This window comes from Populus trichocarpa, chromosome 14 (genome assembly GCF_000002775.5).
Source record: "Populus trichocarpa isolate Nisqually-1 chromosome 14, P.trichocarpa_v4.1, whole genome shotgun sequence".
Lineage (NCBI taxonomy): Eukaryota > Viridiplantae > Streptophyta > Magnoliopsida > Malpighiales > Salicaceae > Populus > Populus trichocarpa.
In genome coordinates this window covers 4,300,807-4,327,928 of record NC_037298.2, presented here as the reverse complement: position 1 = coordinate 4,327,928, position 27,122 = coordinate 4,300,807, and the positions used below count along the sequence as shown (strand labels likewise).

Here is a 27,122-nt window from a genome sequence, read left to right as displayed (position 1 = left end):
TGGGATTGCTTTGCTTTAATGGTTACTGCCACAGCTTTTTAATTTCATCATTTTAAAATGCTACAAGTTTGGAAGGTTATGCATGGAAGACTTGATCTTTTGAGTCTAATGTTAGACCATAATACTGCACCTTTTCTTGCAAATGTTACCTGATCAGCTTTTTCTGTAGATGCATGGCTTCCAAGAGGAGACAATTTGTAACAACATTTATTGTCTTCTTGAACTATTCATCTTTACTGGCTTTTTTTTCCCTGCACCATTTAAAATTGTGTTTTATAAAAATATAATTTTTTTATTTAATTTTTTTTATGTTATGCAGATATTAAAAGTAATCATCACCGAAGTTTCAATCATCCTCTTCCTATCTAAATAGATGTTTTTGAGATAAAAATCTTATTAAGAGTTATTTTTACTTTGTTCTATGAAGCTCCCAGCTGTGGAATAATTAAGAAAACAATTTAAAAATCTCTTTCCATGAAGAAAAGAAAGAAATGGAGAGAGAAAAATGAAATTTGAAAAGAAGTGGTAGTCAAAACGATGCCACGCATAATACTCTGTTTCTCCCTTGTCTAGGACTTTTCCAGTCGGATTGTGATTGCCAATTATGACGATTAGTTCTTTTATATTCCCTTGATTGTTGCTTTAGATTGTTTTAGTAATTAGCAATGTCAAGTGGATGTGCCGTGCTATTCCTGATCAGTGCTTTGACCATGTGGCTAAGACTAAGTTCAGGGTTCCCATACAAAACAATAATTTGTTTGTATATTAGGACCCGGTGCTGTAAAAGTAAAACAGCCTGAGTGGGGCATATGAATTTGAATTTTAATAAGGCAAGCAATCTAATAAATAATGTTTTGCAGGATCATTCTATTAAGCAATTCCTGAACAGTGACAATACCTCTTAAGGGCCCAGGAAGTCCCCAAAATCAGAAGGTATAGACAGTTGATTTGGTTTCCAATTGTGGCTGTGCTGTGTGCACTCTTTTACTACTGGACTAATGCATAATCAAATTCAAATTATTAAAAAATTGCCTTCAGTTGCTTTTGGAAAACCTAAAGTAATAAACTGATAATAATAAATCATAAATCATGATAAAAAATAAAAATAAACTAATTGAAAGATTACTTGGCATTAATTAAGTACCCGAAATATGGTTTCATCTTGTTTTTGTAGGTTTTCAAAAGTAGTCACAATTTTGTAGGTTTTTGTAGGAACTAACAAGTGAATCATAAAGTTTTGTTATTTTTTTTGTGATATGATGTTTGTAATGATCTTTTTGTTTATCACGATGATAATTTCGACAGAAATTTAAGGGTGTGCATGGATGTATTTATATCCTATAGCTAATTCCCTTCATGACAATGTCTAGATGTAATTGCTCTCAAATGTTTAGGGTGGTGTGAACCTTATACTAGGGTCCCCCTGGAAAGTGTCCCAAGCAAATTTGTATTCAAACTAGTGAGTGGAATTGTTAGTTTATCCTGTATTGCCCATGCTTGATCATGATCCTCTGCAAATAAAGATTTTCAGCAGAATTAATTTCACAATTTAGAACTCAATTTAAGTTAGCAGATATAGCTTGTTTACATTTCATTTTTTCTGGCAATCTGTTGGCCCTCCACACCCAACCTCAATTTGGATTTAATTCATAATAATTTGAGTTTTCAATTGCTTTTAATTTGTGCTTGTTCAGTTCCCAGTATCTAAATGCAAAAGAAATGAGGATGGATGGTGTTTTTGCCGAAGATGTAAGATGTCTTGCAAGGTTTGAGGACTGACGTGAGTTTGGCCCAAGATGTAAGATGTCTAGCTTCCACTCTGACGTGAGCAGAGTTCAAATTTGGGCTACGCTCGCCTATTTCAATTTGCGGAGAACACAAGGCACAAGCCACTTCCATGTTAGTTTATAACTGGATCACTGTTCTAGGATTACATAGTTCGGTATGGTCTCTGCATCCAAGCATGCGTTGTCCTGAAATTACTTATATTTGGAATTTGAAAATTTTTTATTTGAAATGATTTTTTTTGTGTTTTGAGATGATTTAGATGTGTTGAATAAAAAATAATTTTTTAAAATTAAAAAAAAAATTACTACAATGTAAATCAAAGCGAAAGGTATTTTAAAAAATAATAATTATTATATTTTTAAATACTATAGTTTTTCGATCCCTTGAAACCATGTATCAAATAAGGATGTGATCAAGAAGTCACCTTTGTATACAAGAGGGGAATAAACAAGTAATTGCAACGCTGGTTATCCAAAATGCCTCGAATACTTGCGTAGAAGCTCTTAATCACAGAGCAATTTTTTAGCTGACAGTAAGGGTTTATATTTGATTTGAAACGGGGAAGGAACAAGCCAGCTGAGCATGAAACGCAAAGCAAGTGCATGAAAAAATGCAAAGCAAGTGCATTTATTTATAAACAACCTGCAATATCTTTCATTGGCATGCAAGAAAGTTTCTTGCCTGCAAACTCTTAGAATCATATCCACCAAGCTGGGATCAACCATGCCACTTGGAATAATATTAACTTATTCCTTCCAGGAGAGGAATAAAGGCTATTCCAGCACACAAGGATACATGAAATGGAATATAACAGCAAACTGAGCATATCCTCTCTCCTGTGTTTCCTGTACATGTACGTAAAAAAAACTTGCGGACAAAGATTTCTTTTTCATTTTTTGAATATAATACATAAGTTAGTTATATAGGGAAAAAAACAAGACAGAATTTTCGGATTTTTCACCTTCTGCTAAGAAAAATGCTTTAGTTATTTTTAAATATTTTAATTAATACACGCAAGAAACTGGCCAATTTCACTGTTTTTTTCCTGGGGTAAAAGTCAATAGAATGACTCCCTGATCTCTAATTTTCATATAAAGGACATGCAGATCGTATATAGCCTCCTTAACTTGTGTGTGTGTGTGTGTGTGACCAATTCGGAAATTTACTTGTTGAAATCTCAATATCTGAGCACAATCACTGCAAACAAATCTAATTATAGAACATTGTGTTTAGGTCTCTATACCAAACCAAACAAAAGTAGGAAACACTTGCTCCATTTGTGCCTAAACAATTGAAATTCTATTTCTCTGATTTTTAGGGGAAAAATTGTCAAAGAACCAAAACAGTCCCCTCCATGATAAGAAGATATAGACAGAATACAGCAATATAAATGGAGTGTAAAAATGCCATGCTTTCAAGGGAATTCTTCAAAGTCTCAGGGAATGAGCAAAATAAACAGTGAAGGTTGACCCCCTCCAAATTATTGTTTAATAACCAGCTATTTTATATTCTGTCTTACGAGGTAACATCAAATTCCAAAGAAGAAACTCAACAATCATGCATTGCATCAGAAATAGACCAAAAATAGCATATCTAGGAATGAAAAAAGGAACAGAAGGTTAGAGCAAGACTACAATGGAAAATTTACGAATGCAGAGCTGGAAGCATACAAAATTTGATCAACTCCACCAGCAAATGTGACCTTTAGCATCACATTCATTAACAGAATGCTACAACATCCTGGAATATCATGTATGAAAAAGAACAAGATAGACCTCTAGGTCAAATGCAACACATAACTAATATCTATCATTTACTCAGAACAGCAAAAAACAAAGGAAGGACTTGATGAACTTTTGAATCAAGTATAAATGCCACAACTCAGACACAAGCTGGTCTCAAGAGGTAAAAGAGTTGATCAGCTTGTATTCCCCAAGTCATTCTCAACAAGCAAAAATGAAATAGTTGCAGCTGTATTCATCATGGATGTCAATAACAGACCAAGCCATTGTGGAAAAAGAATACACACCATACAATAGTCAAATGAAATTCAATTTGTTCAGTATGAAAACAAATAAATGAAATTAACGTATACTATTTTATTGATTGACACATGTCCAACAATCAGCATATGCTCTATCAGTCATGAACTCTACAGCACCGAAACTACAACAATTACAAATTCCAAAAATCAGAAACAAAAGAAAAGGATGGTTCTGGCTTTGTTTTGATACAGCACACACAGAGTGCCCAACAAAACAGAATCCACCAACCACACACTCTTCTTCAACAGAAGACAAGATATTCTTCCTTGTACAGCATCAATTAAACATATACCAAAGACAATTATCGTGCAATGAAAGAACACAGAAATGTTAAGAAAAACAACTATAAGAATCATAATGAACAAGGAATGTTTTCCAAGTACCGAACCAAAAGAATTCATCTCATCTCGCAACAGCTTTCTTGTTTCCATAGTAACTGAGGTACCACCGCACGAATTTCTTCAACCCTGTCTGCAGATCCGTGGTAGGCTTATATCCAAATTCCTTTTGAGCATAACTAATATTCGCGTGCGTATATGGAACATCCCCATTGCGTGGCAACTTCATAATTTTCCTTTTAGCCTTAACCTTCAAAAGCCTTTCCAAAATACTAACAAGATCAGTAACCGGCACAGGCGATGTATTCCCCAAATTGAAAACCCTCAATTGTGCCGGCCCTTTCTTCTTCCCTCCGCTCCCGGTACTCTTCTCTGCCGTATCCAACGAACCCAAACAACCCTTCACAATATCATCAATGTAGGTAAAATCCCTAGCAACATTCCCATGATTCGCAGCCTCAAAAATTGGTATAGTCTTCCCATTCAAAATATCCTTAGTGAAAAAGAAATATGCCATATCCGGCCTCCCCCATGGTCCATAAACCGTAAAAAATCGCAGCCCGGTGAGTGAAAGCCCGTAAATATGATTATAAGTGTGTGCAATTTCCTCACCAGCTTTCTTAGTAGCAGCATATAAACTAGCAGGTTGATCAGTTCTATCTTTCTCAGAGAAAGGCACTTTAGTATTAAGCCCATAAACAGAACTGGATGATGCCCAAACAATAGCTGGTTGTGGATTTGCATCTTTACAAACTTCCAACAAACTAACAAAACCGGCAATATTACTATGCACATAAGAAGCAGGATTTTTCATTGCATACCTAACCCCAGCTTGAGCTGCCAAATGCATCACATGTGTAAAAGGCACCACTTCAAACAATTTCTTCAACAAAGAAACATCATTTATATCTCCTTCCACAATAAAAACACCACTTCTTTCAAGAAGTGCTTGTCTTGCTCTCTTCAAAGTTGGATCATAGTAATCATTGAAATTATCGAGTCCCAAAACACCATCTCCACGGCGTTTAAGGGCAGAAGAAACATGGGTTCCAACAAAACCAGCTGCTCCTGTCACTAAAACAGAGAACCCATTTCGAGACCGGATTCGGGCGGAGGTCCGGACCCTTTTTTCCCAAGCAGCTCCGCCCCAGGTAGCAGAAGTAAGATAACGGCGTGATAGATCGGAGTTTGATGAAGATGGCGGGGATCGATAAAAGAAGACAAAGATTACGGCAATGAAGAGAAAAGACCAGATAGTAAGCTTGGCTACAGAGGAATGCCACCTTGTTCTTGAGTAATATGGTGATTTGTCCATCTTGAATTTGCCTGGTGTTGATGGGGTGTGATCAAGATGAGACATTTTCTTGAAAAATCAAAATATGGGTTTTCTTTTTCTCTTGATTTCTTGATTGCGAGAGGTTATTGTTAGGGTTTGAAGGAATGTGGCTGATTGATTGGTGGTGGTGGTGGTGGTGGAAGGGAGCTTAGGCCTGGCTATTTTAGCTGTTTTTGGTATAAGGAATCGTTTTTTATTTCTGGTTTCTTGGAAGGATGGACTGCTGTTGTTGGTGACTTTCTCTTTGACAGGAATAAAGAGCAAAGGTTCTTGATTTTTTGTTTAAAATGGTGATTGAAAAGAATGGTGAGGCATGAATTTAGAGAATGGGAGAGAGAGGGGGGGTTTAAATTTTAGGTGATGGGAGATCAAGAAGAGTCAAAGAAGTTGAGGTTAATTTGGTTTGAGCTGTTAAAAATAGGGGGGCGAGAGATTTTTTTTTACTGTTCTTATGAGAATTTTCAAAAGTGAGAAATGGAGAATAGAGGGATTCTGCTTAAAATTCTATCATTTCTATATGTAGTACTTGGATTTGACTGGATGGAAAACCTACAATCCGGGACAGCCAAAATTTGCAAACCCACCCTTTATTTATTTATGGCAGCTTGAGAGGCAGTTTCTTAGGAGGAGTGGCTAGCATGAGATTTGAGGATGACGATGTGGATGGGGTTTTGAGGGTAATTATGAAGGAGTTCTTTCCTCGTTCCTGCTCTTCATACCATTGAAATGTGTGAGTGAGTAATTTTTCTCATTAATTTTGAGTTTCATCAAGGTTCAAAGTATGTAAACTACTAGGTTTGAACTGTCATTGATCACATAACAACATATGGCAGTAATCTATCAATTTAGATCTCATCAACTCCAATCTTCTTGTAATTGACTGTGTTTATGATCCTTGTGTACCTATGGTAAAAGAGTGTTCAAGCAAACTTTGGTCCCAGTTTTCAGCTTTTTTCACTCAAACTATGGAAAGGGCCAGACCCAAAATTGACCATGCTTCATAGAACATATAATAGGAAACATGACTATACTTGAATCATGATGAAAATTCTAGCAGTTTACTATACATTTTTCACTGTCAAAGGGAATTTTAAGTAATCATAAGAAAAATGCTGCCTCATAGACCAAATAATAGGTGCACCTTTTTTCTTTTTCATTCTCTCTTCATACATTATATAAAGCAGTATCATAAATTTAGTAGGTGTGAGTGATTATGTGTTGGTGGGTCTGGGTACCGTTTTAGTGTAATAATGATACTTATTCCAGCTTACCATAATCAATAGCTAAATTTGCACAAGATTGTTACCGGATTAAAGATTAAAAAAAATGGAGCACAATCCTTTCCAAGCAAGACAGATCAGTGACGTTTTTATCAAAAGATTAGTGGGTTATTGTGGCGATAGTCAACATTGTAGTGAGCATTGACAGTGCAGCACAAAACTTGAAATGAAGGCAAAAGCATGAAAGCCCTTCTAATGAATCTTTATTGATGTCTTAGATTGAAAGTTATGTTAGACTAGCAGCTAGCTATGCATCATGTGGAATGGTGTAATGTAGGGATTATTGTAGAATCACAAGCCAGCAGTCCAGTTTACTTCCTTTGAAAGCTCAACGTGGCTCAAAATGAAGAGTGATGTTGAAGAAAATTATATCCGAGTTTATATTTGGAAGGAAAAGCAAAGGAAATAGTAATTTTCATAGCCACCACCCACCAGGAGCACACTGTAGACCCCATGTGAGAACCTGATGAAAAATAATAATATAATAACAACGCAGAAGGGGCGCCCCTCTAACTAGTTCTATATTTATATACTTCGGGCAACATGTTCCATGCCTATTTCATGCCTTGCGAGTCGGTGCCAGCTAAAGCTTTGGAGGTGAGATTTCACAGATATGGAGACCAATGCCTTCTTCCCAGTTTCTTTGATGACTAGAGGCACGTGAATGTCATGAGTGTCAAGCGTAAGAGGGTAGCCCAAAAAGCTGTGACAATTAGAGAAATACAAGCATCTCATTATTGATAAAGCTGCTAGAAACCAACCAATGCGGTGAGCATTTACATGTTGTGATCAAGAAGGGGCGAAGAATTGTAACTTTTAAGCCACAATTGTGAAAAAGTTATTCTCTTTAGATTTTTATTTCCGGCATGCCGGAATCAAACCATTAAAACTGTACTTGAGATTGTCATGCGTAAAGCTACAATATGAACTTGGATGTCACTTTAAAAGAGACCAGACTAGGAAAAGTAAAGGATGACCTTTACTCCAAAATCTTGTCTTAGAGAGTGGAATTAAGTTCTGTTAGACAAACCTGCTCAACTCAAATTCCATCCCATATATATCTAAAGGGAGAAAGGTAGAAAATATTGAAATTTATTGATTTAATCACTTCAAGCATTCATTGATTGATTAATGGAGAACAAATATAACCATTTAAGTTCATAGTTAAGGTCTAGCACTTACTCTCTCTCGAGTCAAAAATAAATTAACTAAGTTTGGCTTTTCCTTTCAGAGATGACCATTCTCCAGCACAATAACAACATCAGCCGTGAGTGGTTTAAGTGCAACTCAATGCTTTGTTTAACTTGCATAATTATAATAAAATATTACAGCGTGATACATGATAAAAAAAAGGGTGGGGGGGGGGGGGGGGGTTGATTTCAGACTACCATGGTTGCTAATGGTAATGGATAGCCTCGTATCTCTCTTGTATACATGGTGAATGATTTAAGGGCAACTCAATGCTTCGTGTACCTCTCAAGGACTTCAAAGTAGTCTGGGAAAGTTTTTCGAGTGCAACCAGGGTCCTTGATGGTGACTGGGACTTCTCCACAAGCAGCAAGAGAGAATGCCATTGCCATCCTGTGATCATCGTAAGTGTCAATCTCTGTTACATTTAGTTTCTCAGGGGGGGTAATCACACAGTAATCTGGTCCTTCTTCAACTGTTGCTCCCAACTGAAACATAAAGCCCAGATGTCAACATTAGCAAATTGTTTTATCAAGTACTCTTCTGTGTAGAAATTAAAATGAATAGAAAGCCTCTGAAACTGACCTTCCTGAGTTCCTTCCAAATAGCAATCATCCGTTCCATTTCTTTCACTCTCCAACTTGCCACTGAGAATTAGAGAAACCAACAGAATGGGACAAGTTACATACCAGAGAAAAATTGTGAATCCTGGAATTCCTTGTTAGCATGAGCAGACAAAAATACAAAAATCTAACTATCAATTCATTATTGTTGGGTCAGTGTGACTTTTAGAACTCCAAGGCCAAATGATGAGTATTTATGGATTTTGAAAGATAAGGTTGGTTAATGTTTATTGCTCTTTCTCAGAATCAGAAGTTAAGCCCCGCTCTCATTTTCCATAATGGCAAACTAACATGATCTACCAAATAGTAATCATGAATCCATTGTTTATCAATATGAAATAGTTTTGAAAGTTTAGGATCATATAGATAATAAATTTCTAGTATATAGGTCAGTTTCCCTCAGTGTCATTCTATTTAAAAGCTAAAAGGTACTCCATTTGTCACATTTAAAAGGTTAAACATACCATCTCTTATGGCAGTAGGGCCATTGGTGAAAAGCGCAACAACAGCCAGAGTCATAGCAACATCTGGCATTTTGTTCATGTTTACATCAACAGCACGCAAGTGTTTCCAACCAGAAGAATCTCGTGGCAGTCCAGTGACAGTAACACTGTTCTTGGTCCAGGTAACTTTAGCTCCCATTTTCTCAAGAACCTCTGCAAATTTTACATCTCCCTTAATTTCCAACCAAAAAGAAACTTGAGTTAGTTAGATCGGTGTTAAGCACTGAATGAATTCATATAATACACCGTACTTGTCTGATGCATGTAATATTAAGATGGATTTGTGATATTCTCTCCCTCCATGGAATTTATTAGGAACTAGGGAGTCGATCTGGACAGTGGAATGAAATTTTGAGAAGAAATCTAACAATATTTTTGACACGTGGAAAGCAATGGATGTCGTAAGCATATCTACACCACATTCTTAAATTATTACATGCAAGTAGAAGACCAATATATTTACATGAGAAAAATACCTGCAAACTGTCTGTTCCACAACCTTCAACAGTGATGGTCCCACCAGTGATTGCTGCGCCAGCTAGGAAGTAACCGGCACTTGAAGCATCACCCTCAACAAAAGAATTTCCAGGAGACCTGGTTGAATTGTCAGCATGTTACTTCGGGTGCAACATTATTTCAAACGCTCATGCACTGTGAATACTAAATAAACCTACTTGTATTTTTGACCTCCTCGAATGAAGAAACGATCCCAGCTATCACTATGTTGTATAAAGACTCCATAGCGCTCCATCAACTTTAAAGTCATCTCAACATAAGGAACAGAAATCAACTTGTCTATTATCTCAATTTCCACATCTCCAAGGGCTAAAGGAGCTGCCATGAGCAAAGCAGTCAAGTATTGACTACTTATCGATCCAGCGAGTTTAACCTGAAAATGAAGACAAGGGAAACATGAATTATGAATGATTCATTCCATCATTAATGACAACAGCATTGAGTGTTTGTTTAAAAAATATATTTCTAAAAAAGAAACTAACAATGAAGTTGCCAGCAAAGCCTAAATTTAATTCACAGAAGCAAATTCAAGTTCAAAATGCAAAAGTATTATGCTGTGGCGGCTGAAGAATATGAATGCCCTTCCAAGAAAGCTCAATGAATGATTAACAAAGTGATGGGTGTTTCAAGTTCAAGTATCTCATTTTGGATGAATAACCAGAAGCATGTACATTGAGCACACATGAGAAAACATATATTTTCTTAATGATAGCAGAAAGACTACTCTGATCAGTCACAAACCACACTCAACTATCACCAACCAGGGTTACCACCTCATTTGATACTATGCCTTTTTCAAGAATTAAGCAGTAATCAAGTTAGCAGTTAGACTGAAACATAAGATCACTTAGTTGTTCAATACACTGCCCTAACCCATACCTAATGCCAGAAAAACAAAAGGAAGAAGTAATGATGGATCAAACATATTATAAAACAGGAAAGATCAACGTAGAAGATGACAGAAATCACACCTTTCCCCCTGGAAGGCCTCCATTTGCATTTACACGAACAGGGGGGCAGTTTGTAGGAGAACAAGAAACATCTGCACCAAGCTGCTGAAGACCAATAACCAAATCACCAATTGGTCTCTCTCTCATTCGTGACACCCCATCAAGTATGTAGCTGAAGTGTATTGAATGATACCACCAACAAAAAAGAAGGAATTACTGTAAGTACAGAGCTCTGGAAATGGTAGGATTGATATGAAAGACACAGAGATGCACTCTCATAAAGTGAGTGCCATCCATTGTTGTATTCTACAGGTAAATTATACAATTGAACAAAATTGGGCCATTGATCCAAGTAAAAACTTTCAAAATACATAATGACACTGAGAAATTATAATCTATTCTACTTGGGTTGTTCCTATGGGGATTATACACCCTCAAGCTTATAATCTGAATTCAACTTGGTGATAGTGATTAATGCTTATGACAAGCTGATGCTTGTTGAGACCCAGTAGGAATGTATTTTACACATAGTTCGCCCCCACCCAACTTTGAAAGATCAAAAGAGCACATCTATTCAACCCCTCTAAACGGGTAAGATTAATTTTGTCCGCATCAATATTTATTTAAAAGGAAATAAAGAACAAGGTGGGGAGTGGAGCAATATAGACAGACCTCAAATTTCCACCTGCAGCAGTAACTGCAGCTGTAAATGGCCGCATTGCCGTTCCAGCATTTCCAAGGAAAAGTCCAACATCAATCTTTGCTTCTTTTCCCACTGGAAACTGACCACCACAACCTTCTACGATCACTTGTTCGAGTTCCGTGTTCTCTTCCAAACATAGTCCAAGTGTTCTGAGTGCACCAAGCATGTAATGAACATCATCACTATTCAACAAATTGTCAACAACAGTCGTACCCTGAATGACAGATGAAAACAAGCATTAATGACAGCCAATAAAGTTAACAGGCCAAGAAATGTAAGACAATAAACACATTGCATACAATATTCAAAGCTATTTATTTTATTTATATGAAAGTAAAAGCAAACAGAAGTTAAAATCTATCACTATATAATCTTTATTTTATCATGAATTTCACTATACAATCATCATTGTCAGTGGAGTCCATTCTCCTGTATATTGTCTTTTTACTGAATATAGTCAATGTCATAAAATAATGTCTTTGGTAGTTGCTTGTATTTGTTTGTGTTTTTAACATGGTATTGAATTTGTTTATTTTATGACATTGACTATATATTAATGTTTTTTTTTCCTTTCAACCACATTTCTCAAATCTCTAACAATTCACCTATTAAATTTCATTTCCACCAATAAAGCCTCAGTTTTTCAAATTCTATTCTATTAAACTCACATCCCAGAATGCAACAAAGCCAGCTACTAAAAAAATTACGTCAAAACCAAAAAAGAAATAAGCAATTTCTAGCATCATATATACATATAAAACATTACCTCAGAGAGAGCAGCAAGGAGGAGAATCCGATTAGACAAAGACTTAGAACCCGGAAAAGTAACAGTACCAGAAATATCTTTGATGGGTTGCAAAACAATCCCAGGTACAATTGATGGCTTATCTGATGTAGCAACTGAAGCTAGAACCTTTAAAGGTCCAACCTTTAGTCTGCAATCACCCGTTTTTTTTACTTTGCTTTAATCCCAAAGAAGACCCTTTAATGAGCTGTGATCTAAAGGAAATTGAAGATAAACATTTGGGGTTCTGGGGTTTCGAAAGATTAGGTACCGTGTAGGTGTTTTGGGCTCCACTGCTGATTTTGCTCACTTGAGCCATGGCTTTCACTGTCTCTCTTTTCTTTGTACAACACAAGTACACAACACCCACACTGTGTTTTCTTCGTGGTTTTTTTTGAAGGGGTTTGATTTTATTTGAGTTTTTGGTGGGCTTGTGTGTGTAGTTGTAGTTGGATACTTGGATTCACCAACTAACTTTTATTTTTTGGAAACCCCTTTTATCCTTAAATTATTGCCTTACTCTTAATTTCATCCCCATCCAATAAATTTTATCAATTTCATTCCAAATCTAGTCCAACTATTACATTAGCTCTTATTTCCATCCCAAATCTGTTAAAGACTAGACATTTTTGCTCTTCTGTGCAGGAATCGTCCTGTGTTTTTCTTGGGGTGTTTTGGTTGTCAAAAAGAAAATTTGTCTAATTTCTAATTGATTTAGGATGAAATTGATAATTATACAATATGGTAAGCATGTTGATGAGGTTTCCCTTCATTTAATTTTTCAAGTTTTCTGGCTTGCTATTAGTTTGTTTAATCTTACTCTGTTTTATAGCAGAATACAGGGTTTTGTGCTATGATTGGCTTGTACCTTGTGCTGAAAATAATCAAAATATTGTACACTGGAATCTTTATTTAGGGTTTATTGCGGGTAGTTTAGAGATTTTTGGCACCAGGAACAGGGGTGCGCCGGTTTTGATCTTGGAAATCCAGTATAATGTGTATATCCCCAGTCTTTCATCAGCTTCCATGCCGAGTTACCAACCCTTTGTCTGGCTCCTATGTACTAGCTAGTCATTTAGGTTTGGTTTAGCACCAAGCAACTGTGCTTCCTTTTGTGGGCCCCAAAAAAGTGGGTAGGTATGGCACAAGCAAATTATACTATATTTGTATTTTAAAAATATTTTAAAAAAATTATTTTTTTATTTTTTATTTTAAATTATTATTTTTTATATTTTCAAATTGTTTTGATATAATAATATTAAAAATAAAAAAAATTAATATATGTTTTTTTTTATTTAAAAGTAATCAGTACCATACCAATAAATACTCCGAAAAAAGTTTGGCAGGCCTGTCAAGATTTGACTTAAACCTAACATAAGAAGATTATAATGAAAGGATTGACATGATACTAGTTCATGTCTGTCTGTCTTGTTAAAACAGGAATTAACACCAGTTAATTTTGATATATTTTTGTCAATAATATCTAAAAATATCTAAAAATTAATTTAAAACAAAACATTTAAAAAATAACAAAACGACCTTAAACATCTAGTAACCTTGGACTTCTTGTTTTATAAAACTTGCTAAGGAAAAAGTCTTAGTTATGAAAATGGAAAGATCGAAAACCAAAAAATAAACAAAGCAGTTTCAAGTATAAGTGTGTATAGTAATGAGATTTATAATGTTTTTTAAAAATATTTTTTAATTAGAAATATATTAATACATATTTTTATTATTTACATTAACACATCAAAAGATATACATAAAAATATTAATTTAATATTTTTTAACTGAAAAAACAATTTGAAAAGTAATTCAGTTGATAAACAACAAACACTCACTTATACTGGCTGAGAATGGGCCTTGAATTGCCTGTGACATACTGGCTGCTAGAAGGGATAAACTGAGCCCAGTTATCTCAGAGCAGAAAGATAAATTCTGGGCCTGGTCTATGGATGATCTCCATGAGGCGATGACCCAACCCTAGAGGGAGAATATGCTGTGGATATATAAAATTCTTTCATGAATGTGACTAATGCGACGATATAGACATCAGATAAAACCATTGTAGATGTCTTGAAGGTAGGCCCTAAATACCTCTACTTGTGTGCATTTAGAAACAAAATAGAAAGTAGCTTTTGGTTGTAGAGGATGATGTAACATGTATAGATAGGAAGCTGAGATTATGAGCTCCAGCAACCACAAATTATCGACTGGTCAAGGTCTCCCTTCCTTCCACAGCCGTAAGTGGACCCTAGCAGTTTCAACTTCTTTAGTTAGCCATCGCTCCATAATCTGGCAGCTTGAAATGTGATATCATTTTTGTAAACACAGAAAACAAGTAAAAGAGAGATGAAAACTGAGAATCAGAGCAAATACCTTTGCGCTGCTTAATAACATGAAGGAAAAATAATAATTCGTCTTCAACTCATTCAAGTAACCAAAGAAAACTACAAAACTCAAGAGAGGTCCAAGAGTTGTTACAAATTCAGGATTATTCATAAACCTAAACTCTATCTTTGATCCAGGTTCCTCAACTGACCACTTACAAGCAGCAGAAGAATATTTAATCTGAGTCTTTTATTGAAACAAACGAGGCCAAGTAATGAAACAGATCTCCCGGAACAGCCTCTCTGTATTTTCTAATCCAAACCTCAAATGCGCATTTAGCAAGATATCGTGAACGAATATAGATCCGCCTAGCTAACTTCTTTGGCTGCTGCGATAACAGCCTCCGCGGTAATACCAAACTCCTTGTATATTTTACCTGCTGGTGCGCTTGCTCCAAACCGGTCAATTCCAATAGCCTTGCCTTTGGCTCCAACAAGCTTCTGCCACCCAAATGTTGATCCAGCTTCAATGCTAACCCTAGCTGTTACAGCTGCTGGCAGAACACTTTCCTTGTACGCAACTGATTGCTCATCAAAAAGCTCCCATGAAACAAAGGAGACAACTCTCACAGCCTTGCCCTCCTTTCTAAGTTCCTCGGCAGCTTTAGCTGCAATTTCCAACTCTGAACCAGTACCCATCAGGATGACATCAGGCTTGTTACCAGAGGAGTTATCTGAAATGATGTAGCCACCCTTTTCAACTCCCTCGATCGAGGTTCCGGGAAGTTGGGGTAGCTTTTGCCTGGAGAGGGCAAGGATAGAGGGTCTCTTACTGTTGAGGACAGCAACTTTGTATGCACCAGCAGTTTCATTTCCATCAGCCGGGCGGAGCATCAGAATGTTGGGCATTGCACGGAAGCTTGCCAAGTGCTCAATTGGTTGATGGGTTGGTCCATCTTCTCCAAGTCCAATGGAATCATGGGTCATGACATAGATGACTCCAGCCTCACTCAAAGCAGAAATCCTTATGGCACCTCTCATGTAGTCAGTGAAAACAAAGAAAGTAGCACAGTAGGGAATCAAGCCAGGACTGTGAAGTGCAATGCCATTGCAGATGCTTCCCATTCCATGCTCTCTAACACCAAACCTGACATTGCGTTCCTCAGGGGTATCCTTTTGGAAGTCCCCAAACATTTTCAACAAGGTCATGTTAGAAGAGGCGAGATCTGCACTGCCACCAAGAAGACCAGGGAGCACTTTTGCAAGTGCATTTAAGTTTTGCTGAGATAGATTTCTGGTGGCATCTGCTGGGCTCTCGGGAGTGTATGTCTGCAACATTAATTAAAAAAAAAGTAAGAAAAAGATTGCCCTTATTTCAAATGCAACATCTACTGACTGTCATAATTTTGCACAAGCACTTCTCTAAAAATTCACAAATAGGACAAGCCAATTCTACACCCTGCTAATAACTGTGTTTTGCATTGAAGGGTGGGGCAGTTTATTGAGTGCACAAATTGTGGAACACCATTTCCAGCATCCATAATTATGACAGAATAAACCACTCATGTTAATGGTGATGCAAATATAGAATCACCAAAGAGGTCCTCATGGCAAGATCAAGAGCAAAAACAACTGTCGAGGTTACACTCACGGGAAGTGCTTTCTCCCAACCAGTAGGTAGTTCACCAGTCATGATAGACTTGAACTCTGCAGCTTCTTCACTATACTTCTTCTCATACTCAGCAAACTTGGTGTTCCATTCGGCTTCGAAAGCAGCACCAGCTGGGATGTGGCGGCTCCAGTGCCTAAGAAAAAGCCAGACAGTTTTTAAATACCAAATCAACTCAAGTAGCATGATAAACAGACGGAAACATAATCTTGGTTTACATACTGCTTAACATCCTCTGGAACATGGAAAGGCTCAAATGGCCATCCAAGGTTCTGCCTCGTAGCATCAACTTCCTTGGCACCCAATGCACTCCCATGGACACTGTATGAGTTTGCTTTGTTTGGAGATCCATAACCAATGGTTGTAGTGACCTTCAAAGAAAATAAAATGTACGGAAAGTTTAAAACATACCATCCAATTAATTTATTGAATATTTTTAATAGCAATTCCAATGTTGCCACCAATGAACCACTATAGTGATCTATCAGTGGCTAATCAGAAGACGTCCTATATGATTTAATCAATGTAACAAATCAATTTGCCATCTCACTTCAAAACAAACCACAAGAGATGATATGTCTAACCTTGATCAAAGTGGGTTTGTCTTTTACAGCCTTGGCCTCCTTGATGGCAGCCCGAATCTCATCATATCCATTGTTTCCATTCTTCACCCAGATAACATGCCACCCAAGACCCTCAAAACGTTTGTCAACATCCTCGGTGAACGCAATCTCAGTGTCACCATCAATGGAGATATGGTTGTCATCATAGAAAGCAATCAGCTTTCCAAGCCCCCAATGTGCAGCCAAGGAGCAAGCCTCATTTGAAATACCCTCCATTTGACAACCGTCCCCCAATATAGCATATCTAAATGAAAACCAACACAGAGATGATGTGGCCGTGTAAGATAAGGCTCAATAAGTTGGCATGGAAGAACACTAACAAGATACGAGATTGAGACAGTTATCATACGTGTAGTGGTCAACAATTTCACTGTCCGGTTTGTTGAAGCGAGCAGCCAAGTGCTTCTCAGCAAGTGCCAAACCAACAGCATTGGCAACACCCTGTCCAAGAGGACCTACAGACGAAAATATAAAATTTTACTTTTGAATTTTCGCGAGCACGTATAAAAATATCAAATTATAGATAAAAAAGTTCAAAGTTGAAACTCTTAATCCTACCAGTTGTGACTTCAACGCCAGGAGTCTCGAAGTTCTCAGGATGTCCAGGTGTCCTGCTTCCCCATTGACGGAAACTCTTCAAGTCTTCTTCCTATTAAAATCAAAAGCTCAATGAACATGGACCGTAGCATAATTTAGCCCCATTGCATAATTCAAGCCTGATTTTGTACAAGCAACAACATCTTTAAAGCACTTGAAAGCCACTCGATAGCATCAAGATAACAGAAACAAACAAACAAACAAAAAACATCTAGACATCAAGAAATGGTACTATAAAATGTTGGGTTATCTCTGGTTACTTAATAAAACAAATCCAGATCCATTTCTCATGAAAAAACACATAACAAAAACACCTTAAAATATCCAAAACTTCTATCAGAATTTAATTTAAGAAACAAGAATAAAGAAAGCACCGACCTTGACACTATCATAACCAGCAAGGTGAAGCAGAGCATACTGTAACATACAGCCATGACCAGCAGACAAAACAAACCGATCACGATTGAACCAGTATGGGTTCTTCGGATTATACCTCATAACCTCATCGTACAAAATATGACCCATCGGAGCACACCCCATAGGTAAACCGGGGTGACCCGAATTGGCCTTTTCAACAGCATCAATAGCAAGAAATCTAATTGTATTAACCGACTTCTCCACCAGTGAAGTCTCTGTCGTCGCATCCAATGTCTCCACTGCCGCCGCCCTTACATGACGGGAAGACACACGACGCCGGCGGTTAGTGGTTGTGGTGGCGCGTGAGGCTGTAGAGGTGGTGGATTTGAGGCCGGAGAAAGCAGGGAGGGAGACAAGAGAGAGGCGGCTGTCACGGCGTTGGTCAGTGGCGTGATGAGAAATAGCTCTAGCCAAAAGGGCTTGAGACAGAGTAAGAGAAGAAGTGGAAGCCATTCTTGAATTCTGAAAGACTGAAACTCTGTATTTCTATCTCTCTTACGGTTGTTGGGTCTGTTGATATTTTTAGGAAGAGCTAAATTTATTTTAGAAAGAAAGAGGCAAATAGGCAAGGGGCAAGACAACAACCTTAATTTAGAATAAATTAGTCGTTTAGTCCTTCATGTTTAGAAAAACTATAACTTAATACTTGGTGTTTGAAAACACATAATTTAATCATTTTGGCCTTTTTCTTATTAAATCATCTTAATTTTCTACTTAACTCCACTAATTGGTTTTTTCTATAAGAATTTAGAATTATAAAATAACACAGTTGGATTTTGAAAAAAAAGAGAGGAAGAAACCCAGATTTATATCAATAAGACAAGCGGTCAACAAGAGTTAATGACTAGGCTATATGTTTTAAAAACTAAAGGATTGATTTATAATTAGATACAAATTAAAAGGACTAATAAAATAATTTACTTACATTTATCATTGGACTTCTCGCATGTACAGAGAGACAACTGGTTTGGTTGAACTTTTAACGTTAGATTTGGAGGAGGGTGTAATCTAGACCGGTGAGTGTGGGTAGGGAATGGGAAAATTATCTGCCTTTCATTTTCTTTTTTTCCTTGACCATTGGATTTATAGAAATGGAGGAAGAGATAGAATCTATGCCTTTGACTATGGGTAGGAGTTTGGAAAATGCTCTGCCTTTCGTTTTTTCTTTAATAAAAATATTCAAGGAAAGGAAAAAACTATTGATTTTTAATTGTTACATATATATATATAGTTGTGGTTTTTCAATTCAGCTAAAAGAATGCATTTTTTTAAAAAAAAGCACGTCATCTATTTCAAAACTTAAATATTCATGAAAAAAATTATTTATCATGACTTTACTTGTTAAATTTTGAATTTCACTGATCAGCTTTTTATATTAAAAATATAGAATTTCATAATATACATGGATGAAAAATGGGATGTTGCTGGATATGCATTTTTATGCTTCTTTTCTTAATGACTCAGAAAAAAAAAAATTGGTTGAATTTTTGTATCAGAATAAACTCACGAAGTGTATGTACCGATGCTTGTTTTTTATACATGATTTTTTTTTATTCGGTGTCCGGGTTAGTTTATGTGTACTTTAACTGATTTTCACGGATCCTGAAGTTAAAAATTAAATAAGACTCCAGTAACCATCAATATTAACAACCACATGGCTCGAACCTAAAATTATAAGGAAAACAAACCCCTTGATTCCAAATTCTTACCATTAAACTACCTACTATATAGTTATTTTATACATGACTCTGGTTTCTCCTAAAAGATTTTTTTTTATTTTTTATTTGTCTCTCGGCATTGTGTAACCAGCACCAGCAGGCTTCTAAGTAAATTATCTTGCTCTGTAAATTATAATGTACTATTGAAAAAAAAGGAAAAGGAAATGAAATCCCTGGCAATATATCTAGTTAGAATGCAATGATCAAATGATATGATATGTTAATTGACCGCATTCTTATATTTAATTATATAATTTTTAAAGCTGTAATGTGATGAAATATTATCTGGTGATTTCTTACATTATATATATATATATATATATATATATATATATATAGAAAACCATGGAATGAAGAATTATAGACGAATAATCATTCAAGGATTTAGTTGTGATTTTTTTCTTACAAGGATTCAAATATAGTCTTAAAATAAAAGGACCAGGAAACTTTCTAAGAAGGATCGATTTATAAATAAAAATAAAATATAAAGACAAACAATAGTTTTTTTAGAAAATTCAGAAACTTAAATAAAACTTTATAAAAAGTCTCAATCACGTTACTAAAAAAATCTGTAACCAGCCAAACAAATGCAATTCACCAATCCATTTTACTACATTATATTTTGCACTGAATTGATTATATATATATATATATATTCACTGAATTGATTGTATTATTTAAACATGTCGTGAATGTACTAATTTTTGTGAGACGAGCAGCGTAGATATCTATATTGTGTTTCAATTTAGGTTTTATTTAAGATTATTTATACAAGTTGATTTATTTTTAATTTAAAATTCATTAATATATATGGCTAGAAAGAATTTAATTTGAATATAATTTAGTAAAATAACTGCGTTAAAAATTTGTTTTACTCAAAAGTAAAAATCGTGTCCTACTCGAAATTTAAAATTCTCCAATTTAATCCATATCTTTTTTATAAAAAAAATTCTTTTGATTTATTTTCTACAAAACATTTTTATACTTAATTTGTCTTTGTTTTGAAATGTTTATTTAAATTATTTTCATAGTTTATTTCAAAATTAATCTTAATTTAGTGGGTTTCAAACACTGCGATCCAAACAAAAGAATGAGCGGAGCTAGGCAAGGCTAGAGGAGGAGGATGACGATGGCGGCGGCGGCGTTATTTTATCCAATAATTTTTATCTTTTCAAATAAAAAACTACCATATCATATTCTCATTGGTGGTCTATTTATAATAACCAAAAGCCAAACCAAGTGGTGTAAAAGGCCAAAGAGCATCTGAGCATCTGGATTTTATCCCACTCGCGGACTCTGCTTGCTGCTTCCACCAAACTAAATTCATGGTGGCTTGACGATAGCTTGATTTATGAGATATTACTCTAAGGAGCTACCTTAGAGCAATTAAATATCTGTCTAGGCTATTTTATATTATTAATAGTAAAATATAAACTCATGACTTTTTAATTAATAAAATATAATTTATATTATTTCTAATAATATTAACTATAAAATCGAGAAGTTAGGTGAGAGTAACTCATATGATTTGCCGTATAATTCTAGTGGTTAGACTAAATAATTTCCATGAAATCATGTCCCATCTGCCCTTTTCCAAGTACCTCGCGGGAATCGAGAAGGCCACTTGATTTTTAGAAATTTTAAAAAATTTATTTTTTTAATTAAAATTTAATATGATTTTTATGTTTTGAATTGTTTGGATGGGTTGATGTTAAAAATAATTTTTAAAAAATAAAAAAATATTATTTACATGCATTTTAACATGAAAAGTTATTTTAAAAACAATCGCTACCATATCACTAAATATAAAGGTAAAGGATGGTAAGATTCGTTTATTGTGTTGTCAGTAGATTTAAATTTATATAAACATACTTGAAGGTGTAAATAGCTTGTTTAACACCCAATAAAAAAATAAATTTAATCTTAATAATTAAAGTTGATAAAAAATAGACTGATCATTAATAGAATAAAAATCATAATCTAGACGTCCACGCTCAAATATACAACAAGAACAATAAAAGCCTACGATATCGATTACATCAATATATCATCGATGATAGTGTCTTTCAAAATTATTAATTTTAAATAAAATAACAAGCTTGGGATATAACAATATATATTTTTATTTTATTTTATTTTTACAAGTAAAGTTTTTTCAAGTCATTTTATAGTTCATTTAAAATTAACTATTTCTAAAGTAATCGTAAGAATATATTATTCACATTGATATAATATATTCAAGAAAATACACTCTTCTAAATTCTCACTTTTAAGAGTCAAAGTCATGAAAAAAAGACCCGTTGAAAGTATAAGCAACTTTTTTATATTATTTTGATATGTTAATATTTTAAAATAAAAATATTAATTTAATATATTTTTAAATAAAAAATACTTAAAAAAATAATATAAACTGCTGGAGGCTACGAATAAACTTTTATTTAGCGTGACATGATTGAGTGTACAACTTTTCCTATAATATTAAAAAGAAGAAAAAATCAAATAAATCCCACAATGGCCAAGGCTGGGGTAGGTGTACCAGAAACAAAAGGCAGTGGGTTGTTGGCAATCGGTGGTTGATAGCAAGTAAATTGCTTTGCGTTGAGATTTTGTTCAAAATTAGGTTAGAGAATCCTGTCATTCAACATAAGCCAGCCCATCATCATTTGCCTACAATTTGATTACTATTTAAGCAGATGCGTATGCTCACCAATGTGGTGCAACCTCATTGGTTAATGGTTGTTATAATTTACTGTACTTCCTATTCACATGCTCACCAACCACAGCATATATTATATTCCTCTTATTTCTAGGTGCAAACATCTGGAGTTCAACTTAACTTTCAAAATGATAAATGCATCTATATTTCTTTCCATAAGCTTTCTGCGTCGGTAGAAAACGTAGTTATGATTGTTTTTAAAGTTTTTTTTTTATTTAAAAAATATTAATTTAAAGTAAAGAAAAAAATAAATAAAATTTTAATTTTTTTCTAAAATACATTTAAAATATAAAAACAAACAAGAATGAATCTTCAACACTGCTAGACTGTAGAGGATTATAAAGGCATGTAGTGCGGTCAAAATATTATTTGTTTAAAATTTAATTTTTTTATGTAAAATTAATGTTTTTAATATTTTAAAATTATTTTGATATATTAATGTTAAAAATAAATTTTTAAAAATAGTAAAATTATTTAACTATATTTCTAAAAAAAAAAAACATTTTAAAACTAAACTTTTACCATACTGATACTCAGAAGTATACCCAATCAAATGCTAACAGCCACATAATCTTTAATTTGGTGAGCAATTTATATTAGCAAGGAATTACAAAAGGAGCTTGCTAGATTAATCTGCCCACATTGTCAATCATCCTGCTGGTTCAATCACATCAAAATACCAGTAAAAGTCTCCAACATGAGCTATCTCACCTCTTGTCGATGTTCATGTCGGTACCATTTGTGAAAATCAAATTAAAAATGTTGACATTAAGGAATTGAAAAATCTCAATTGATAACAGACACAAGTAATGTTAGCCTGAAAAAAATCTTATCTGTAGAAAACAGTAATATTAAAAGCGTATAGTGTTTTGCTAATTTTTACTCTTTTTTTTTTGTGTTTTCACTAATTTTAAAAAAATAATCTCTGTCCGACAACTCCAGGTTGCAGTTCAGGAAATGAGTCCAAACAGTGATCAAAACTGGACTTGAGTTGATGAGAACCGCTTTTGTTTCATGATATGATGCTGGAATGAAAACAAACAAGGAATCAAGATTACAATAATTCACCACGTCTGAATTCTACTTCTAAACTCAGTTTCATTTGCAATTTAATAGATAGAACTATGCAACCTCTGGTTCATTTCCTTAAAAAAAAAATGATTGATAAAGAAAATGAAACTGCAGCCTGTACAATGTCCTTGTGAAAATTTTTAAACCAGCTTACTACGTTTACAGTGCGGAGCAGAATTTCGGATCCCTCTACCAGTCACAGAATAAGGTGCTGCTGCTGGTCTAAGGTAAGGTGACTTGTCAATGTATGCATATCGTTCATTTCTGTTCCAGTACAAAATGATCCGATTAGTGCAACAACGTGACCACCTATCACCTACACAGCATCATGAAACAACACAGTTAAGAGATCCAAGTGACACGGGAAACGGACTAGAAAAGCAATAGAAAAACAAAAAACGACATGCCAATAACTTCAGCAACCATGCAAAGAACAAATTTTAGTAAGTCGGGAGCCAATAGAGATTGAGCTTACCCAATGAAAATGATAATTGGAAGGAACCTTCCATGTACCTAGTTGTCACTTGATTCAATAAAACCACCTTGAAGAGCAAAAAAGTCCTGAATCAGTGACAAAAGGATAATAAAGAACAAGCCAAATTTAAGACAAAGTCCTGTCGCATGACGACTGCATAAATGGCATCATTATTCTTTTCCTAAAGGAAACATGCAACATCATACTGATGAGATAAGTGGTAAGCATGCTCAAAATAAACTGATATCAACACAGTTCCAAGAACTTTTCTCAACTCTGTCAACTGTTGTTTGCATATCATATCTGAGATTCTGAAAGGGGAAGAGGGGACAGAAAGAAATCTGCAATATAATGAACATATATTTGTTACCGCTAAATTGCACATTTTTGCAAGCTTCACAAGCTTTAATGCCATTTCACCAAGTATTCGGGTCCTGAGGGCCAGGTCTTCAAAACCTTGACGGAAGTGGAAAGCAACACTATCAATGATAACAATCTTAACCTGGTAAAAAATTGGATAATCAATCAAGGGGTAACAATTGTAATGCACTAAATGATAAGTTGACCCTATAGCTTTTAGTTCACGCAAGGAAAGGCAGTAAGAGAATTGGAAATTTAGTTGTCAAATATTAAACCAAAGAGAAGTGTCTCTATTAGCAATTATAAGTAGGAGTACACATAGCGATGGAAAACTGTTCAGAAGCATACTACAGCATCCCATGGAAAAAGAACAAATTGAGACACTTCTTGTATCTAACTACATCACTTACATCTTTGTGATCTGAAATGAACTCTTCCAAGTAATTTATCAGGGCAATTTGCTCTGTATAACTGCAGATGCGGAAAAAGTATATATTTTGTAGGACATCCTTGCCCTGGATTTCACCTTGGCAGGCTTGCGAATCCTTGTGTAAGAACCTTTTATATTCTGAAATGTCCTCTACACATGCTTCAGCAATTTCTTGAGCACGCTCTCCCATAAAACTACCTTCTGTATCTAAGCATGGCATAATTTCAACAAATTAATGGCATAAAGATAACAAAAGGTCTGCTCCGAAAGCAATAAAACATACAAAAAACATCATGAACTACCTATATAAATTGCCTTTCCTCCTAGGCCACCACAAAAAGATGGCATTTGAACATTGACAGCAAGTTGGATCCTGTGAATTCAAATATAAACTATGCTTCTCCAACAAAGGTGCAGTGTGCAGATGAAAAAGAATACAGAACAAAAGGATAAAATTGCATACCCCAGCTGTGTTTTACCAATGCCTGGTACTCCACCTATAACGAATAGGAAACAACAAATAATTAGAAAAAAAAACCCTGATAACAAGAAATTCAGGAACTATTATTGCTCAAAGAATTTATAAATTCACAAACTAATAGCTTCATTAACTTAGAAAAGAGGAAATGATGACAGACCAATTTCTGTAACTTGTTTGCAACTTATTCCTCCACCTAGGATGTCATCCAAATCCGCACAAGATGTGGTAAGGCGTGTCATCAAAGACCTCTCTTCATGAAGCAGATCCCAGGCATTTTGTGGATCTGTAGTCACAAAAAGATGCAAGTGGTGAGCTGATTGCATTCAATTAAATCACGTAGAAAATACGAAAACAGGCAGAGGGGATCCAATAACCATTATCCTGCACTTACTGAACTGAAGCTGATACATTTTACACATATTGTTCAGGGGTCAAAGTTTATATGTTAAACTATAACATAACATAACACAACAGAGAGAGAAAACTGTGATCATTTCATTCCATTAACTTCTAAGTAACCAAATATTTAAATAGAAGTTTATAATTAAATTTAAAATGAGCAGATATGTGCCTTTAGCAAAGGTAAGCAACTTTCAACCGCAAACCATTTCTGTAGTGCATGAAAAGTCACGTGGTCACACTTGCGAGATGAATTGCAAAGTGTCTAGTCTAGTGTCTAGCATACAAAAGTATCAATTGGCAGAATCGTTTTGTAGCCAAGTATATCACCAGCTAATCGTTGTCACAGCATTACAAATCTTGTTTGGCTGTATTAGGACTAACAACAAACCCTAGGAGAAGTTGGACACCACACAAGACTACAATCAAAATAAACTACCAACTGCAATCCAGTCTTTGGGATTGAGGCTTTGTTGTTGTTGTTCTTGTTGTAGAATAGCATTGCTTCCATCCAATCCATCCATCAGACAACCAGGTGATGATGCTACCTTCAAAATTTCAAGAGCTTCACCATTTGAAATTTCTAAATCTTTTCAAGCACAAACAAAGTAAGCAAAATGAAACCATATCACACTAAAGGAATATTAAAACAAAACAAAAGGAAAGTGGAACAGAAACGGAATCCCCGCAAACAAGTGACATGGATGCAAGAACTAAAACATTTCCAGCAACCCCATCATGAAAAAGATTACAAATTCCACTCAAAGAAAACAAAACCACAAAGGAACACGTTTACTTCAAGAGGTTATGCTTCTAGTGATATTACAACATAAACATCAAACTGAAACCCCATTCCCATTATGAAATATCTTGAAAAATTCATTATATACAAAACCCAATTACCAGTATTGATTCAAGAAATAGATTACAGTGGTAAAAAGCGCTTAACCATTCGCTTAGGAATAACGACAAACACTTGGTGTGTGTAAGAAAGATAGGAAAAAAAAAAACAGAAAGATCAGAGAAGCATGACAAGTAGCGAGTGACTAGAAGAAAACTATGGTGCTTGGAAAGTAATTTACCAGAAGCAAGCTCTGAATGAAAACTAGAAGCAAGTAAAGCGAGGGAAGTGTAGCCTGCTAGCTGTTACTACTCCTTTCTTTCCCTCTCTGCTTCGTTGACGTTGGTATCCTTGAAATTTCGAGAGCGAGTAAAAAAAGTTCGTCTTTTTTTTTACAATTACGGAAATACCCCGCTGATTTAACTAAAAATGAAATTTAATTTTCATTTTTAAATGTTTAACAATATGGTATATTCTTTTTAGTAAAGTTTCAAAATAAAATTACGAGTATTAAATAAAATACAATATCAGAATTATATTTTGAAATGCATTAAAAAATATATAAACAAAACATTAGAGAGCAAAAATGGGGAGCTAGATAGTAAGAAAGAAGATTAAATAGTTTCTAGTTCAAAAAATAGATAGACTAGTGAGTTAATATTGCACTTTAAACTTAAGGAATTCAAAATTATTTATTTCACTACATTAAATCTCAGTTTTCATAATATTATTTTTATTGCTAAGTTTTAAATTTAAATACTTAATTTCATTTATTTTGTTGTGCACTAGCTTCGGGAGCATTTTACTCCACCATATTAATAGAATTTCAATTATAATCCTCTCTTAATCTAAATTTTAATAGTATAATAAAATAGAAGCAATAATTAAAAATTGATATGGACATATGAAGATCTGACACGTACAAGTTTGAAGTGGATATT

At 34.9% G+C, this 27,122-nt stretch overlaps 4 protein-coding genes across 11 annotated transcripts; all 4 read right to left on the bottom strand.

The window, feature by feature from the left end:
* Positions 1 to 3,867: 3,867 nt before the first annotated feature.
* Positions 3,868 to 6,175, bottom strand: LOC7488896 (UDP-glucuronate 4-epimerase 3). The gene has a single exon (XM_002320021.4). It carries the CDS (start codon positions 5,529 to 5,531, stop codon positions 4,236 to 4,238), a length of 1,296 nt encoding a protein of 431 aa, XP_002320057.1. The 5' UTR covers positions 5,532 to 6,175; the 3' UTR covers positions 3,868 to 4,235.
* Positions 6,176 to 7,863: 1,688 nt separating this feature from the next.
* LOC18105206 (3-phosphoshikimate 1-carboxyvinyltransferase 2) lies at positions 7,864 to 12,505 on the bottom strand. The gene is given in 9 exon segments (XM_024584967.2): positions 7,864 to 8,463; positions 8,561 to 8,622; positions 9,063 to 9,273; positions 9,578 to 9,695; positions 9,776 to 9,990; positions 10,589 to 10,739; positions 11,240 to 11,484; positions 12,037 to 12,217; positions 12,219 to 12,505. Coding segments are annotated over 9 exon segments (1,557 nt in total). The 5' UTR covers positions 12,374 to 12,505; the 3' UTR covers positions 7,864 to 8,244.
* Positions 12,506 to 14,414: 1,909 nt separating this feature from the next.
* LOC18105204 (transketolase, chloroplastic) lies at positions 14,415 to 18,727 on the bottom strand. The gene is made up of 7 exons (XM_006375246.3): positions 17,652 to 18,727; positions 17,235 to 17,325; positions 17,026 to 17,131; positions 16,638 to 16,920; positions 16,276 to 16,424; positions 16,036 to 16,189; positions 14,415 to 15,713 (listed from the first exon to the last, which is right to left on the bottom strand). Exons 1-7 carry the CDS (start codon positions 18,141 to 18,143, stop codon positions 14,754 to 14,756), a joined length of 2,235 nt encoding a protein of 744 aa, XP_006375308.2. The 5' UTR covers positions 18,144 to 18,727; the 3' UTR covers positions 14,415 to 14,753.
* Positions 18,728 to 22,862: 4,135 nt separating this feature from the next.
* Positions 22,863 to 26,579, bottom strand: LOC7488893 (DNA repair protein RAD51 homolog 3). 8 transcript variants are annotated; one of them, XM_024584719.2, is made up of 10 exons: positions 26,423 to 26,579; positions 25,780 to 25,888; positions 25,099 to 25,224; positions 24,924 to 24,957; positions 24,763 to 24,833; positions 24,441 to 24,667; positions 24,041 to 24,172; positions 23,671 to 23,737; positions 23,350 to 23,511; positions 22,863 to 23,149 (listed from the first exon to the last, which is right to left on the bottom strand). In XM_024584719.2, exons 2-10 carry the CDS (start codon positions 25,862 to 25,864, stop codon positions 23,004 to 23,006), a joined length of 1,050 nt encoding a protein of 349 aa, XP_024440487.2. In that variant the 5' UTR covers positions 25,865 to 25,888; positions 26,423 to 26,579; the 3' UTR covers positions 22,863 to 23,003. The 8 variants fall into 8 exon arrangements, with proteins under 8 accessions (XP_024440487.2, XP_024440486.2, XP_024440488.2 ...); XM_024584718.2 differs by having other exon boundaries at positions 25,780 to 25,929; positions 26,423 to 26,578; XM_024584720.2 differs by having other exon boundaries at positions 24,441 to 24,661; positions 25,780 to 25,929; positions 26,423 to 26,578.
* Positions 26,580 to 27,122: the final 543 nt, after the last annotated feature.

Bases quoted from the DNA above. Each gene is read 5' to 3' on its own strand.
- LOC7488896 (XM_002320021.4), bottom strand. From the start codon at position 5,531: ATGTCTCATCTTGATCACACCCCATCAACACCAGGCAAATTCAAGATG.
- LOC18105204 (XM_006375246.3), bottom strand. From the start codon at position 18,143: ATGGCTTCCACTTCTTCTCTTACTCTGTCTCAAGCCCTTTTGGCTAGA. The intron at 17,132-17,234 runs GTAGGATTAAGA...TTTCGTCTGTAG, and splicing joins TGGCGTTGAAGTCACAACTG to GTCCTCTTGGACAGGGTGTT. The intron at 16,921-17,025 runs GTATGATAACTG...GTTTTCATTTAG, and splicing joins GAAATTGTTGACCACTACAC to ATATGCTATATTGGGGGACG.
- LOC7488893 (XM_024584719.2), bottom strand. From the start codon at position 25,864: ATGGATGGATTGGATGGAAGCAATGCTATTCTACAACAAGAACAACAA. The intron at 24,958-25,098 runs GTCTGTCATCAT...TATTCGTTATAG, and splicing joins CAAACAAGTTACAGAAATTG to GTGGAGTACCAGGCATTGGT. The intron at 24,173-24,440 runs GTAAGTGATGTA...ATTTTTTACCAG, and splicing joins TCATTTCAGATCACAAAGAT to GTTAAGATTGTTATCATTGA.